At 40.8% G+C, this 16280-nt stretch overlaps 1 protein-coding gene across 2 annotated transcripts in view; it reads right to left on the bottom strand.

Annotated features, from left to right (window-relative positions):
• Window positions 1-668: 668 nt before the first annotated feature.
• Window positions 669-16280, bottom strand: part of TECRL (trans-2,3-enoyl-CoA reductase like) — a 72223-nt gene continuing 56611 nt past the window's right edge. For both annotated transcript variants that reach the window (XM_054204106.1, XM_054204107.1), the window contains exons 5-12: window positions 16151-16266; window positions 13377-13482; window positions 11642-11714; window positions 9670-9713; window positions 5892-5949; window positions 4490-4575; window positions 4007-4052; window positions 669-2437 (exon numbers count right to left, since the gene is read on the bottom strand). In XM_054204106.1, coding sequence (XP_054060081.1) covers window positions 2310-2437; window positions 4007-4052; window positions 4490-4575; window positions 5892-5949; window positions 9670-9713; window positions 11642-11714; window positions 13377-13482; window positions 16151-16266 — 657 coding nt within the window. In that variant the 3' untranslated portion in view covers window positions 669-2309. The remainder of the gene's footprint in view (window positions 2438-4006; window positions 4053-4489; window positions 4576-5891; window positions 5950-9669; window positions 9714-11641; window positions 11715-13376; window positions 13483-16150; window positions 16267-16280) is intronic.

The following is a 16280-nucleotide window of genomic DNA, read 5'->3' as shown; positions in this document are numbered from 1 at the left end:
GAAAATCAGAGAGGGCAGAGTAATCCAGAAAGATCTGTGAAGGTGCAGGAAGTTGGATTTATTGCTATTTGTGAAGCCATTTAACGCTGTTCGGAGCAATTTTAGCTGGTCAACGCTCCAGTGGTGAGTCTCAAAATAGCTGCCATGTTTATCTGAGACAGCCTTCTTAACACATCTTCATTTGTTCTTACCTAGTGCTTGTTCTTACCTCTCTTTTAAAACTTTAGTCATTTACTACTGGAGCCAAAACCCTTTTCCCCTCCACCCCGTGTACTGAACGACCAACTAGTAAGCAGAGAGGTAAAAAATTCCTGAAGTACTTCCTTTGCCTAAGCTAACAGCTGAATAGGAGCCACGCTCCGAGCAATTGGAATCACTCTGGAAACATGCCTTGAACAGACATAAAGCTGCAGCCATTGTAATCAAGAGACTAACAGATAAGTAAGTAATTTTGGCAAGTTACCCTCCCACGTGAACTATTTTAAACTTGCAGATTGCTTAAATGAGGCATTTAATAAACATGAAATGAAAACAAACCCAGTAGCTGGATTTAAAGAAAAAAAAGACAACAGTCTTGACTCACACATCTAACACTGGTTGGAAAAGAATGGGTTTCAAAAGTATTGTTGTTAGGTGTAAGTGACTAAAGACTACAGAAAATAATTTTTCAAAAATAGGTCTTTATTAGCAGTCTGGGTTAGACAACTGGATGTTCACTGTGACTCGGGTTTTCCATTGAGAGGAATAAAAAATTCTAGGTGTTCACAGGTTACAAGTTAAAAAATATGGAAAGTGATTTACTTACATTACGGTGATGAAATTGAGTTACAGTGGCTAATAGGGTAAGTGTTGCAAGTTAGACATGAGAAGAGGGATATGAACCCAATTTACTGGGCAAATTAACTTTGTTACAACACATGAGCTGGTGCAAAGATACCAGCGCCTTTAGGAGACAAACTGCCTGCCTTGCTTGCGTGCTCCGGTGTTTCTCTAATCATTAAAGTCCTTAGGCAAGCTTTTTCACCAGCCTGAGGGAGCCAAAAGACATTGATAAATGTGCAACAGAATGAAAACTGGACATAATGCCCTAACTCTCCACATCTTAATACTTGTTGAAGCAGTTCTGGTTCGTTTGCTCTCTGTAACTAAAATTATGCTTCTGCATGACATGGATGCCACGATTTGCAAATGGAGCTAAACAGAGTCTTCAGGACTTGAATAGCAAGCCCGGAGAATCCCTTAAAAAAATAATGTCCTGGAAAGAAAAGTAGCAGATAGAGACTGACCAAATTGAAGGGGAGCTGAAGCCTTTCAGTACTGTCCGTATGAGGCAGTTCAGGTATGGACTGAAATGCATTTGGTAGGATCCCTTTCCTTTTCCATAACGAGCTGTGCTGTGGTTCACCTTGTGCCCAAGGATTTCACAGCACTCCATACAAATAAGGTGAATGGTATCCGGATGCAGTCAGGCACGGAACAAGGGGATCTTAACACAAACTTGTTAGTCGAGAGAGTCTTCTGCTATTTCCAGAGCTGTTCAATGTGAGAACGGGGGATGGACTGAAATGATGTACCCAAGGTCATGCTGCAAATTAGTAGCAAGATGGGAAGTACCTCACAAACAGTGCCCTCCTGGGATCGTGGGCCTGATCTGACTACCTGAAAATAAAAGAAAGCCAGACCTCTCTGCAGTCATCAATTTAAGCCAATTTGTATTGAACAATTTGCTATGAGATTCAATTAAAAAAAGAGGGAAAAAAAAAAGAAAAGAAAAACCTTGTAAAGCTGGACTAAACTGTGTTAACAGCATAGCGGTTGTTCTTTGATGTGATGCTTTAGAGGAGCTGAGGCAGAACGTGCTGTTTCTGTGCAGTTTAATAAAAATAAGGCTGTGAAACATCCTCTGATGCAAAAATCCAAGACTCTTGTCAACATCTAACACTGAACCTTAAAATCACCAGACCTGAATGCGTGCAAATGAGCTGTATTTTTTAATTTTAACAGCATCTGTGCCCATTTACACCAGCTAAATATCTACCCTAACATTCAATATAAGCAATTTTCTTGTCCCTTCCCAATTAGCTCCATTACAGAAAATCTAATTAAATCATATCTTTTAGCAGGAACCAAGAATTCAAGAGCTACGTTTTTTCACTTAATTAAAAGCTCTTCGTCTTGAACTGTTAATTTTCTGAAAAAGATATCCAGTAGTTCTTCCTCTGATCCACTTTGGTTACTGAATGAAGCGGCTCATTTACTCTGAGTTAGCTCTTGAACCGTACACTTAGGCGTCAACTCTCATGAAGAGCTCAGAAGATGATCGGAATCATAGCTGCTTTTCTCCGCACCTCTGGGTAAAATCTCTTCAGGTACAGCTTGTGTTTCTTCTGGGCCCACAGAGACATCTGGATGACCATCAGGAAAGCAAAAATGCCAACTACCAAGGAAAAAAGAGGAAAAAACAAAACAAAAAAAAGGGTCATTTTTAATGTCTGTCTGTGAGTACAAGAGTGTTTACTGAAAAGTCTGCAGACTGTTCTCCGGGCAGAGACATGGTAACTCTGCCCTTGCTCTCAGCCTCGCATTTGCTGATGTACCACAGCCTGAGGCTCGGTCTCCACAACAGAAATCACACAGGTGATGGTCACGTCTATTCGACGCACCCTGCATCACCCATGACTCCACCATAAGTCACAAGGCCCCCTGGGGCATGGTGCCGTCTCAACACGGCATTACACATGGCCTCTCTCAACTGTTTTTTGGGTTTGCTTTTAGCCTATAACACTGCTTTGTTTTTACCTCTGGCTCTCAACCATAACGGGCAGCTGTGCTATAACTTCCTATCGCATGGAGGGGAGAGCTCGTCCCTGGAGCAAGTAGGTGCACCGACAGCTTTATCTGCCTGGCGGTGAGGTCTCACAAAGCCTAACAGCTACAGATGGCCAGGCCCCTGCTGTGATTGTCAGGAGCCATTAGGTGGTCTCCTGGGTACCAATCCCTTTGGCCTGAGCGGCACCAAATGGGGAATGCTTTTACAGGTACTTTTTGCAAATTTATTATCCTTTCATCCTTAAAATGAGCTGGTGGACCAGAAACGTTCATTTGGCATCCGGTCAAGTTATATCTGGGACAATTACAGCAAGGATGAGTGTGCTGCATATGTTGCTGCTCCCTGCCCTCGTAAATGCAGCCCTACAACGTCTCCAAACTTTCAGGTCATTTCTGTATCAGAGTCTAAAGCAAAAAATGTTGTATCTTTTCAAACAAAATTAAAAGTTTAATTTTTGCACAATGCAGTTTAATCCACTTTTGAAAATCCATTCTTTTTCATTTGTAAACCACGTGGGGCTACTTTTTGCAAGTAGCTTTTATAGGTTTCTCTTTTGGAACGGAAAAATAATTAAAAAGTGAATGTTTTGGAGAGCTTAGTCCCAGGGACCATACTTGTATGGGTAGTTAGGTCTCTAAGGATGCAGGAAAGTATTGAGCAAGAGTTGCAAACGCTACTAAGCAGGCTGCTGTTCGGAGCTGGGTGCCTGATACAAGCGAACAGGGAAACGCTTTGAGGACTGTGTGTGTCTCTCCTCTTTTGAAATACCAAGTACATCTCTTTTCCTCTCCCTATTAGAAGTATTATTCCAGGTTTACAATGCAAAGAAATTTTCCTACATCAAAAGTGATTGACTGTAAATGAAGAATACTGACTTCTCTTTATATATAAATTTCAAAGTCTGTTTTCACTGTGGAAACAGAAGAAATAAGAATATTTCATGAGAAGCAGAGAGCTGGTTTTGATCAAAAGAAGGTGTTTGTGCTCGTGCAGTAGTGCTTGTGCTCTCTGCAGCTTTCTGAGGGTAGCATTTTGAAGGTTTATGCAGTCACGTCACAAGAGGGATTTGAGGGCAATATTTCATATGCCATACATATTTTTGGCAATTTTAGATTTCCAGAATTCACTTCTGCAAACAACAGTTTAGAGGCTCTTTTCATTCTGTTTCAAACTTACCTGGAAGGGTTTGTGTCATCACTGTGAAACTTATCCAAGACCCAACCTGTTGCAAAAACAAAGGCATTGTTAGTTGTACACTTTATGTAAAGCAAAAGGGCAAGTTTTCAAAAGTGACCGCTTCTCCAAAAGCTCCCCCGGGAAGAAGAGCGTGATACTCATACTGGAAAGGGGAGAGGAAAAATAACTAGAAAGGAACTCCCCAGTGTGCTGGATGGGGGTGAAGAGATAGGTGGTAAATCTTTGGATCACTGGGGAGTCTGTAATGGAGGGGAATACACACAAAATTCATGATATTGATGTGAGGGAAGAGAAGGGTCTCGTGGAGAGACATTTGTGGGAGCAAGGAGACTCTGGACATACAGAACATAATGACTGATGTGCAGAGGGAACTGCGTGGAGGCGTAGCAGATTTTCTGCAGGCAAAGGCTGAAACACAGTAACCACCTACCCTTTGCATATAAGCAGAAGAAAGTCACGTACCTCGTATGTATAGTTGGGACAGGATACCAGCAAGAAGAGCCACGTGAAGGGGTTGTAGGTTGGACTTGGAAAACAGGCTTTACTTCCTTTATGAAGGGGGAAAAAAAAAGAAGGGGGAAAAAAGAAGGAAAAAAAGAAAATCAAACGGACAAAACCAGTTTCAATACAGGGAGGGGAACTGAGCCTTATCACAACTTCGCTATGTACCAACCATCCCCTTGGCCAACACTCCCAGAGTACAACTTGTTAAAAAAGTTTCAATGAAACCTTTTGAGACAGCAAAAGCTGTATTTATCCTAGTGAGAATGCTGCTTAGCGAGCCATGTATCAGATTTTACAGGAAAGGTCTGGCATGTCCAAAGGATGCAACCTTTGTTCAGAGGAAGAGAGAGACAAGTCGTTTAACGCAGACTAGCCGGCAGGAGAGGGCTGAGGGCACTCTTCTGGGATATAAAGGATGCGGCTGTATCTCATTCAGCCTGACTCAGGAATGCGAACCTGTCCCCTCTCGCATCCTCATCCTTCATCCCAGGGCAGAACAGGAAAACAGCTCCAGAGCTAACAGCATGACTCTCTACAGCCACTGGTAATGCTCACACAATGTGCCACATATGTAACGCTTCATTTTTAAGTTCTAGCAACAATGGTATCTTTAATACTCGTAGGCGCTGATGAATTGTTTGGCTCTTGCTGCTTTGAAACTGAATTAGGCCCCTTGCAACAAACAACATAATCACCTGCCGAAGCACAGCATATCAAAAGCTTTCTGGAATAGAAACTGACTTCAGCGTGTGAAGCTGATCATACCGCAGTGAAGTATTTTCTTGAATAGGCTGTTATAGTGCAAAATTATACTATTATTATCTGAAAATATATTTTACTTTCTGCTATATGGAGTATAACTTTTATTCTCATGGTACAAAAGACTCTGAAACCCCATGCTCGGAGTAGCCTTTTAAAAGAACACATATACATTGATGCCTGTGTAGGTATTCATGAGTATGTCTGTGTATTTTTATATGTGTGTGTATATCTTTGTATGAGATGCACGTATCTAAGAACTCTGCAATCTAGTTTAAAAGTTTTTGAAACTATTTTAAAGTAGAATCCTTTGTTGTCAGTCAACAGGATGCTTTAGAGAACTTCCATGCTTAAATCCATATTTAAATTGCAGTTGTGTAAAATTAAGATAAATTTGCTCTAAGCTTCATAACAACAACAGTGTTGCTAATATTTCCTTGTCATCGCATTTATTTTGAAGACGTTAAGCTGATGGCATGGTACTTACTTCATCTTGCTTTATTCTGTGGATGTAGATACATAAATTACTGTACACCAGCAGAAGATGGATAGGTTAAGCACACTTCAGTCTTAAATAGACAAACAGGAAACAAAGACAGACCTGAATGATTTTGGTGAGCTAAAGCTACGTTGATAAAGTGATTTCCAGCTTCACACATCTGCAAGACATTAAAAACATATTTTCAGTTGTATGCCTAAAATGTTGCGGTGAATGCGTTGCACTGCATAACCAGAATCCCCCCGTTACAGCTTAGTCTCTGTATCCAGAAAATATGTACTCTGAAATGACTCTCCCACGGGAAATACATTCTGTCGTCTTTGTCAAACGCACGCGTGCCTAGTGAGCGCTGTGGGCGCAGCCTGGGGTGAAAGCCCATGTTTCAGCTCCGTAGAGCTCAGACGGGCCTTCGGTGTGTTTCCCTTGCCCAGTATGCGCAACGTGCTTTGGTCTGGGGAGATCAGAGAGGCTTCCTGGGGTCTAAGGAATTTAGCAAGATACTTCTCTGAACTGACCTTCATTGTCAGGGTTTGGATTTAATCCAGCCAGCAACTAAGCAGGTGAAAAGTTGACCACTGGTTTTGTAAAGATGTCATGAGTTAACGTGCCTACCCTCTTCCTACGCGCACTGTCAGAGGCGTTCAGCCTAACACCTTTGTTACGCCGGTTACAGAGCACAGTAACCAGTTCTCGCTAAGTCTTGGAGCAAGCTAAAGCTGGGGGACCGAACAGGCAGCGGTTCTCTGCGGGGCAGACGGGTTGAATGGATAGCAGTCAGGAATTGATAATTGAAGGGAGACAGTATTATTGCTGGTTCCGCTGCTCCCTGGTTATGTCATTTCCAGCCCCAACCAACTTCTCGAACTTGGTCTTTAATATTTAGGTGATATAAATCTTTGGAAGAGTTACCGTGTCTCCCCACTTGGTTATACAGCGTGGAATACAAGGGGATTTCAGATTTGCTTGTGGCTTTCAGTACTTCATCAATTACAACTACTGTAGAATCAAAGCCAATTACTACCCGTATTCAAAGTGGGAACTGGTAGGAAAACCAGTTTCAATTCCTGAAAAAGAAAACTTGTCAGTACAACAATCTAATTTTATGTTTTTCATTTTTCCCCTGTTTTATGAAGAAAACCAAAATGCTGTATGCATTTCTATCTCGGACTGAATTGAAATTTTTTATTAATTTCTGGGTTAAAAGACTGATTTCTTCTCTCAAATTGAAAAAATGCAGTGTTAAAAAGATATCTTTTCTTATATCATTTGCCATTCTAAATTTTGCAAGGCTGGAAAAAAATAAGAAATTAAAATAAAAATAAAGAGTGCTAAAACCTAGAGACAAGAAATGTGTAAAGTCACAAAATTAATTCAGAAAAAAAGAAATATGAAAGTCACCCATAACAAACTTCAATTAAAACTAATTGAAAGGAATACGTAACTTCATTTTATATTGAAACATGCCATTATCTGAAAGAACATCGTAGACAGCATTGCTGAAGAATTTTCCCCTTTTTGGCAGAGAGATTTCTGTGGGTGTTTTTAGGAAGGTTTACATCAGTTCTATTAGCAAAGCTGTTATTCTGCATGGGTATGTAGTCATGGGTCAAATCCTGCAGTCCTTTTATGTTTTTTAATTACAACTAGTTGGCTGTCATCTATCATAAACACCAGATGTAAAACACTAAATAGCCAGAAAAGGAAATTCTGTTATAAAATACCATATCAGAAGCTATAATTCTAGCAATAGAAGTAATTTTAATTTACAGATTTCCAATTATGAGCTAGGAACATGATTGTTTCTGATTACTGTTATTTTAAAGAAAAAAGTTTCAAAGTTAAAAAGGTTTTTGTGAAACACTGTACATATGGAAATGTGCGATGCACATACTATTGTGCAGCAAGAGAGATTCACACGCTACAGTTAACACCTACTAATTCCATAATCAATTCTAAGTAAAACAAGCAAAGGGCATTTCTGCAGGGATTTTTATTGCCTTACCTTTGACTCTGCAGCTGCATTCTGCTGTAATTAGCTCTTATGACCCTCTTTAGAAATGTGGCTGCTAATGCTCTGTATCGAGAAATACTGGTAAATGTAAGCTAGTCCTTAGTCAGTGTCTCAGATATACAAAATGGGGCAGTGAGGAACAGCGGAAAAAAGGCTTAACATAGTTATGATGATAAAATATTGAAGTCTACGTACTGTTCCCCCTTTTTGTATTCTATATGTACCCTATGAGAAAAACATCCCTGAAAAGCTTAGAGTAATTTCTCTAAATATGAGAATCTTTCAGAAGGGCCTGCTGACACTCTTCAAATTACTCCGTACTGTTGTTTACAGCAGCTGCAGATGTATACACTTAAATCAGGATATGCAATAAAGGCAAGCCTTAAATAGTGGATAAAAAAGAAATCTTCCAAATATTTTATTCATATGTTTTAGATACCTGTGAAAACAGCTTAAAATTACTTTATTTGTGTGTTGCTGTTTTAAATTCATTGTATGGGAAACTGCCAGAACAAGGTCTGAAAGGGAAAGGTTTTGCGTTTCCATGGGTAGGAAGTTCTCAGAAGAACCGCAAAAATTCAGACCACAGATCCGGTGCTGATGCAGATCTGAAGGGGATGGCCATATTTTATAGCAAATACCCCCAAAAGGACTCCTGTCTTTGCTTGGTGGCAGCATTTTCCATAAAAGCTAAAGCAAGGCGTGTTACATTGAGAAGAGGAAGGAAGTTTCGTTACAAAAGGGAGCTTTCTCTAGGCAGAGATTTTGACAAGGACTAGTTTTACAGGTAGCACTGAATATTCAGGCAAGCAGTTTGCTTGGTTTCAAGTAACCCCTGAGCCTGGGAAGGAAGGGCACAGGCAGTAATGGTCTGGGCACACCACTGCCTACTGCTGCCACAACCTCCTGTCTCTGCAGCATGGGATTATTGCTTTTGGCTGTAAAGCTTCATTGAGTGCGTGAACTTCGTCATATGCATATTTTGCTTGTGTTTGCTATACCTTATTAGGGCAGGAAAAGCCGAGAACGGCATGGCCAACCCCAGAGACAAACACTGCCAAAACAGTGATCTTTAAGGGTCCCGATTTACGAAAGCATTTAAATATTGCTAAGGAATTGCTTGAATGCTTCTCTGAATAGCATTTGCTTGGAAGAGCCGAGACACATTACTGCCCCCTCTTCCTGTTGTATTTCTGGAAACTGATCTGTATCTGGTTTTCAAAGAGGTTGTCTGTTTTGGCTACTGACCCATGCTTGCTTGGATGAGTCAACACTCAGCATTTCCAAGTGCAATGCCCACAGAGGACAGAAGAGAATACACATTTCCATGTGAGAATTTCTTCCCGAGCCTCTGTTTCACTATGTGGTTATGTTCATTCCAACATCAGGTTCAGTAGTCTCGGCCTTCCTTCATCACCTGCACATTCCCTTGGCTTAACCCACTTTGTCAGGGATTGGTTTTATTGTTTTTAATAGCTGTTGAGATTCAATTATTCAGGGTACAGAGTAGTATTGCTACTACTGCTTAGTCTGCTTAGGATGTAATTCTTCAGTGTTTTAAAAATGGCAAGTTCCAATCTGCCTAAATATTAGGTTTTTTACACAGTTATGAGCAGTAATAATGCTGATGATGTTCTCATGGTTCTCAGATACAGTACTTCACAGTAAGGTCTGTACAGGTGAATAGTACCAGGAGATTTCCTGTCTTAGAAACCTCAATAGATTATCACTAAATCCAGTCAAAGGACACAAGGCTGTGAGCATGGACATATATAAATACACAAATGCATAGCAGTATAACTGCATTTTGTGAAATCGTGAGTTACTCCTATTCCACAATCATTAATAAAACTTTATTTTTGTACGTACCAGAAAAGCAAGGGCAGCAAAAGAAACTTGTCTGTGGCCAAATGCTAGAAAATAGAATGAAATTATAAATTGCATTTTACGGTATGCACATGGTTTGCTATGGGTGAAATTAATCTAGTGCTGAGGAGCAGAAATGCTTCTTTCCTGACAGGCTCTGCAGAAAGAATGGATATTATCACACAGAATATGAAGATAATGCAAATAGCAACAGCACTCTAGAAATGCCAGTCTCTTCACCAAGGTAGTTTTCACCTAACTTTTTCTAGTATTTGTCAGCTTGATATATCCAAGTGCTTTGTCAAAGCAGCTGGTGGTGTTAAATTCCTTGGAAAGGCAAGGGGAGGGATGAAGTGAAGGTCAGTGGCAGAACCAGGCCGGGAATCACAGCCTTACCCGTAGGCCCTTCTACCTCCATGAGCAGAGAACCCAAGACATAACCTATCCATTACTATGCAGCCACTATCTGCTTCACAGTCTCACCATGCAAGAAATACATTTAGCCTTTGCAATTTTTACCTGCCCTTTGCCTGCCCTCGCCTTTTTGCTGTTGTCCCCAGACCACTGTAGTGCTGTATCATGTTCATCTCCAAATGTTTACAGTTCTCAAGTAAACCTTGGTCATGGCTGAGGGACACAAACATCACTTTCCTAACCAAGTCTCATCAAGCCTTTGCTTTTGAGAACCCTGTTTCTTTGGCTGGCGCACAACTCCTTTGTGGTGCCAAGGACATGCACTAAAACTCCTCCTCAGAACAACCAGCACATGTCAACGTGTAAGTATGTAGCTGCTAAGCAGATGTTCTTCATGGGCCCTTTGTCCTCCTGGTTTCATTTACCACTCCCGCGTAGCATTCTGCAACGACTTGCTTGCCTTTCTTTACCTGTCCCCAAACCAGCCATCTCTGGATATGGCTGTGGAGGTCACATGCTCCTGCATCCAAACTAAACCATCAACGTTTTACTGATCCAGCTAACTATGCCAGAGAGCTGGTGATCTCCAGCATTAGACCCACATACCTATAACTGTAATTTTAAGGCAGAAGTACTTCTTCCAAATGCGTTCTCTGTTTGAAAGCTATGTCTTGAACAGATGGTTTCCTCATTAAAGAAGCTGCACTTACTCATCTGATGGCCCAGACTGATAAAAACTGTGTCTAGGGAGCTTTCAACATTGTTTGTAGCATCGCTGTTAAAGCCACACCAAGTTCAATTGGCTTTCAAAGAATCACATCATTTTTAAACATAACTTTTGTGTTATTTTGAAAAAAATTAGTAATTTAACTGAGTGTAAATAAAAACGTCAAAGCTTTGTTCCCGAAGCTCAGAGATATAAGATACAGAGGAAAAGACTGATTAAGGTGTAGCAAGGAAAGTAAAGTAGCAGGAAGCAAAACTTATGGCAATTATGCTCAAGAGAAGCAAAATTTCGAAGGGCAAACAAAAAGAAAAAATCATGAAGAAACAGCAGTGCAACAGTAAAATACAATGAGGGGGAAAAATGACGAATTGAAGCAAAAAACATAGGATTTTTTTTCATTTTTATCAGCAGTATCTGATTGACTTTTACTGGTCTCATAAAAAAATTCTTAATTTTCATGAAAAGGATGTATCTTTAGCAAATAAATATCTCCTCCAAGAAAATGCAGCCAGCTCTAGTTCTGTCCTGCAGTCTTAATACAAATATTGTGAAGATAAGCAAAATGTATTGATCTTTGTGTTTTCTCCACTTGGCCAATATTTCCAGTTCATAAAACTGGACAGCGATTGACCATTGCTGAACAGGAACGTACATTCAGTGGCACAGCAGGAGTACCTCTCGCATGACAGTCCTCCTCCTGACAGGGAGGAAAGGCTAATCTGGATTAGTCATAGGATCTCATGTGGGGTCCACCTACTGATTTTGGAGGACTTAAGGTTGCGTACCAAAAACTTTTTAAAACCAAGGTCAGTTTTGTGTTCTACTTATACCTACATGGTGGCGTATATCGTGGATGGTTGATGTAGTATGCAATCCAGGATGTGAATCCCCAGTAAAAGGCACAGCCCTAGAATGGACAAAAGATACTTTATTTTGTTAGAAAGGGCAATAAGCAAGTACAAACTATAACCTTATAAATGTAAGTTCTGGTAAGTTGAAAACCCAGATGACCACTGAAAGACTTTGTAGATTTTTTGGATTGTGTTGAATGTGTTTTATGCCTGTTGTGGGGATTGACGTTTGTTTTCTCCTCATTTGATTCTACTGTTGAAGGGCATATTTCTCTGCGTTGTACCATTAAAAGTCTAGGGGCGGTTAAAACAGCTGAGCTGTTACTATACCTTAAACTCAGCATTTCCAAGCAAGACAGAGCTAGCCAAACAGAATGCTAAACCAGCTGAGATAATAAAGAGTAAAACTGAATAGGCCTGGTTTAACCCTGGCCAAAAAAAAGTTCCTATAAAGATATTTGAGCTACACGCTCCATCTACTCCGATGGATTCAGCCCCGCTTCATCCTCTTGTTGAAAAGCAGCATCCCAGCTGCCTTTGCTTGGTGACTGAAGCCGTGAGCTTGGGAAAGCCCAAGCAGAGATAATGTGTTCATGTTCTTGCCTTGTGTAGGGTTCACCATTCCCGTCCTGTGCACAAGGGAAAAACAAAACCCACCAGCCGAACAACTGAAGCCACCCTGGAGACTGAATAAAGCCTCTCTACATGTCTAAGTCAAGGCTCCCATGCTCAGTACGTTCTTGGGAAGAGCAGTGCGCTGGGCCTGGCTACAGCTCCATCCCATAAGTAGGGCTGCACGTCAGGCTTTCTCTTTTTAATCTTTTTATGCAATGTCAATGCCGTACGTGTACCACAGACACGAGGGGACAACAGTATCTGTGGGTCTTTAACCCACATGCATGAATTACTTTAGAACTGGTACTCTGGTTCTAAAGCTGTTTAGCTTATATTCCTTTTTTTATTTTTCATTTAAACACAGTGTATTGTAAAATATCTCTAGCTGTGCATCTCATTACCTCCTTTCTGACTGGAATCAAGCCCTCTGTCATGGCCATACGTTTATCTCCTTCACTAAAATCTTAAATGTATTGCAAAACTTTTAAAGGGAGGGTCTTAACATCACACTGAATGGGATGGTGGGTGGGGTGATACAAAATGACCAAGATTGAGTATGTGAAATAAAAGATAGGAGAGCCTATGAGTAATGACACACAGTTGGAATTCATGAGTCTTTGGGAGACAGAAGACTTTAGGCCAGCTCAGTATCTTCCTTCCTGAGGCCTCCAAGTACAGAAGGAGAATTATTTTTTTTCTTACTTGTAATTTGATTTTCGCTTCCTAATGCAAGGCCTGTCTCTTGCTCTATATTTATATTGCACTGAGGAAGTGAAGTGTGATTTCTGTCAGCATTGCTAGATGTTGCAGCAGCATATCTCATAATAAAATAGCATTCAGTCTGAAAAATAGCCTGGACATGACAATCAGCCCCTTGGGTGGATGAGTCAAAGTGGACACTGACATTCAGGAGCTAAAATGGACATTGATTTCAGTTCATGTCCCTGGGGACATGGCCCTGAAATTGTTCCTATATTTGTATTTTGACTAATCATAATTCCTGGAGCTAGAAAATAAATTATTTTTATTTTCCTGTCTTCTTTCAAGGACTGCATTGATATAAGGATATTCTCTCTTACACAAAATGATAAAGATATTGTCACCTTTATCATATTTTTCAGAGGAGTGTGCCCTCCCGAAAACTTGTGAACAAATAACGTCTCCAAAAGATGCCTGATGTAGTGTAAACAATGGCAGAAGCAGGCCAAGCTGGAAGGAAGAGAAAAAAAAAGGAAATTTAGGTAAGTGAAAGATTGCTTTTTATTACTTCACACTTTAATGTCACAAAAGGAATAAGGACTAATATTCCAAAACTGCAGAGTCACACCAAAATCGTGGGATTTAAGATGTTGTCTTAATTGAAGCATCTGGAACCAAAGATTAATGGAATCATTTTCAGTGTTATACAAAGTTGCTTTCATTTTGCAGGGAAGCAACTTATTTTTACTAGCCTTGAATTAAAAAGAGCTCCTGAAGCTCTGAATGTGATACATAGCCCTGCCAAGACATTAAAAAAGGACAGCTGTGTATACAAGCAGGCGTCTGCTGCGTTTTTCCAAAAGACGTCTCCTACGTTTTAAGGCCACCTTAATGCTCCTGTAGGATGTGTCTGACATTTAAAAACATTCTGAATATCTTCTGAATGGTTTCCTTGTCCTTTGCCAACTCAAGTAGCTGCATGAAGGTAGTTTGTATTTCATTTCCTTGTGGACGCAAAATGAGATTTTGTTGCAAAGTTAATCCATTCTGATGGCTTTTTTGTTGCCCGTTACAAAGAAATGAGGTAATTGTTGTAGAAATTATTATACTGATTCTCTTTTGAGGAAGATTATGAAACAATAACAGGCGTTGCTGATTTGCTTCCGAGAATGAGTTGCAGCTCACAGAGATTGAGTTTCAGAAACAAATGTCAAGAGTGATTCCTGGTGGCATTTTATCTTGGTTACATTTACCGTACAACCAGAGCCTGTCTCACTGCAAACCAATTATAAAACATAAATGAAAAGTGATTTTCAGCATGTGAAATCTCAAATACTTTTATTATGCATCTTGTATGGTAGCCAGAGTCAAAGATTAAACAATTTTGAAAGTAATTAAACCAGAGAGAGTTGAGCTAAGAAAATTTCAAACAATTAATGACTTATCCAAAGTGTGGAGCAAACTTCTAGCTTTGCTGGGAATTTTAAAATTAATTTGGCTTAGGATGGGGACCTCAGATGAACCCATTAAGGAGTGGTCACTGGAAGGATTCTGCATACCCCTTGCCCACTTAAAAGAAGGTGAAGGTATTGCCGGCTCTTCTGTGCTATCAGAAACATTCTCCTTTTAAGTGTATGAGCAAAAGAAGGAAGGCAAGCGTCTTGCAGCTCTGGATTTGAATTCAACTATTCTGTGTTCTCATTCCCAGCTCCACTAACTCCCTTAATGTCTCTCCAAGTCTCTGTTCCTCCATCTGAAAATGGTATTATTACTCACTGTGTTTCTCTGCTGTATACCAGCTCCCTCGATTCTGCAATCATAGGGTGGAAAAAGTGCTGTGTGAAAGTTGTAATGTTCCTTGAGGCTCCTAATTCCCTGGGAGAGGCCCTCCCACTTCCAGTGCTCCAATTTACACAGCCGACAGGCTTTCCTTGATCACATTCCACCCTCTGCCAGGCACTAATCCCCCAGAATGGGAACAACACACTGAAGAGCAGTTCCTTAAGTGTGAAAGTTCCCAGCCTGGTGCATTAACCACCATCCTGCGGAGGGGTGCAGTTGGTGGTGGCAGTGCCTTGCGCCTCCCTGGCAGTTATCGTGTATAGCTGCTTGCCACTTTCTTGTCTATAACAGTTCTTAATCCCTTCCATTGTTCAGGTCTGCTTTGTTTCTTCCAGAGTCCTTCAAAAGGCTTGGGAATGGCAGGGGCTGTCAAAGGCCATAAAGAGCTCTCTTGGTTGGCTGTCCTCTCTTCATTGCTTTTTGGCATGCTCTTGAGTTCTAGCAGAGTAAGCAGGTTGTGGTTCCTTGTGGTCAGCTCCTGCTGTATTGTTTCAGAGCTGTAATCAGAGCTGTTTAATTTTCCTTGTTAGCATTGATGCCCCAGTGATGGGGAGAAGCAAAGCTATCTGGTTTATGCTTATATATGAGCTCCTCTGATTTGTTTCTGTACAGCTAGATAAAACCTGTGCTCTTCACTGTTCTGTAACAGTGGCTAAGCTCTTATTTCTGTTTGTCACTTAAGTGTTTTATTTCTTAAAAGTCTTTCAGAAGTCAAATATGTTGTGTATGGCCCTGGCGACCAATTACAGTTTGAAGAGGTTAGTGTCAAAAATCAGAGTACCAGTTCTGAATTCCTGTGGTGCTTCTTTTGAGTTTCTGAGTTGTTCTTGACCTGACTCATGCCATGCAAACCTCTCAAAACTCCTCCTTGCTGTGCCTGGGTGAGAGCTGACATCGGGGTAGTTATCTTTTGTGCTGGATGCTGATGCTACTCATCTTACGAGTGGGAATATGCTGTAAAGAGAGTGGGACACCTGAAGTCTTGTCCTCTCTTCTCTGTCAAGCATGACTTTGGGTTACTACCCGCTGTGGTTTATTATTTCACCTTCCATTCAAGCTGTGTGTCTAGAGTGCAAACTATCTGGGGAAAATGCTGCATCTCCCATTGTGACCAGGTGCAGTGACCATTGCAACTAGGATCCCATTTCTGGTCAGGCTTATGAGTGCTGCTAAAATGCCAAACCGTTGTTGATAAGATCAATCTGAAACTCCCACTGACTCTGAGACCAGGCATGCAGCCTCACACCCCCTGTAATGTCCTCAGCCCTGGAAATGTAGTCTCCATCCCTCTGGCTCCCTGTTCTCCAGGAAAATAGTTCACCTAAGTGTCACTTACTGAACCACTGGGTGGCGGAAGTTCTTCGTACTTTCCACTTGATCATAAATAGTTGAGAGACGAATGTAAAAGAGCAGATATATTAGAAGAGGACCGGTGTATTCCGTTAGAAAAAACTAGAAATGAAAAA

This window comes from Rissa tridactyla, chromosome 5, assembly GCF_028500815.1.
Source record: "Rissa tridactyla isolate bRisTri1 chromosome 5, bRisTri1.patW.cur.20221130, whole genome shotgun sequence".
NCBI classification, from domain to species: Eukaryota; Metazoa; Chordata; class Aves; order Charadriiformes; family Laridae; genus Rissa; species Rissa tridactyla.
Note: the sequence above shows the minus strand (reverse complement) of the source record. Positions and strands in the feature narration are given on the sequence as shown.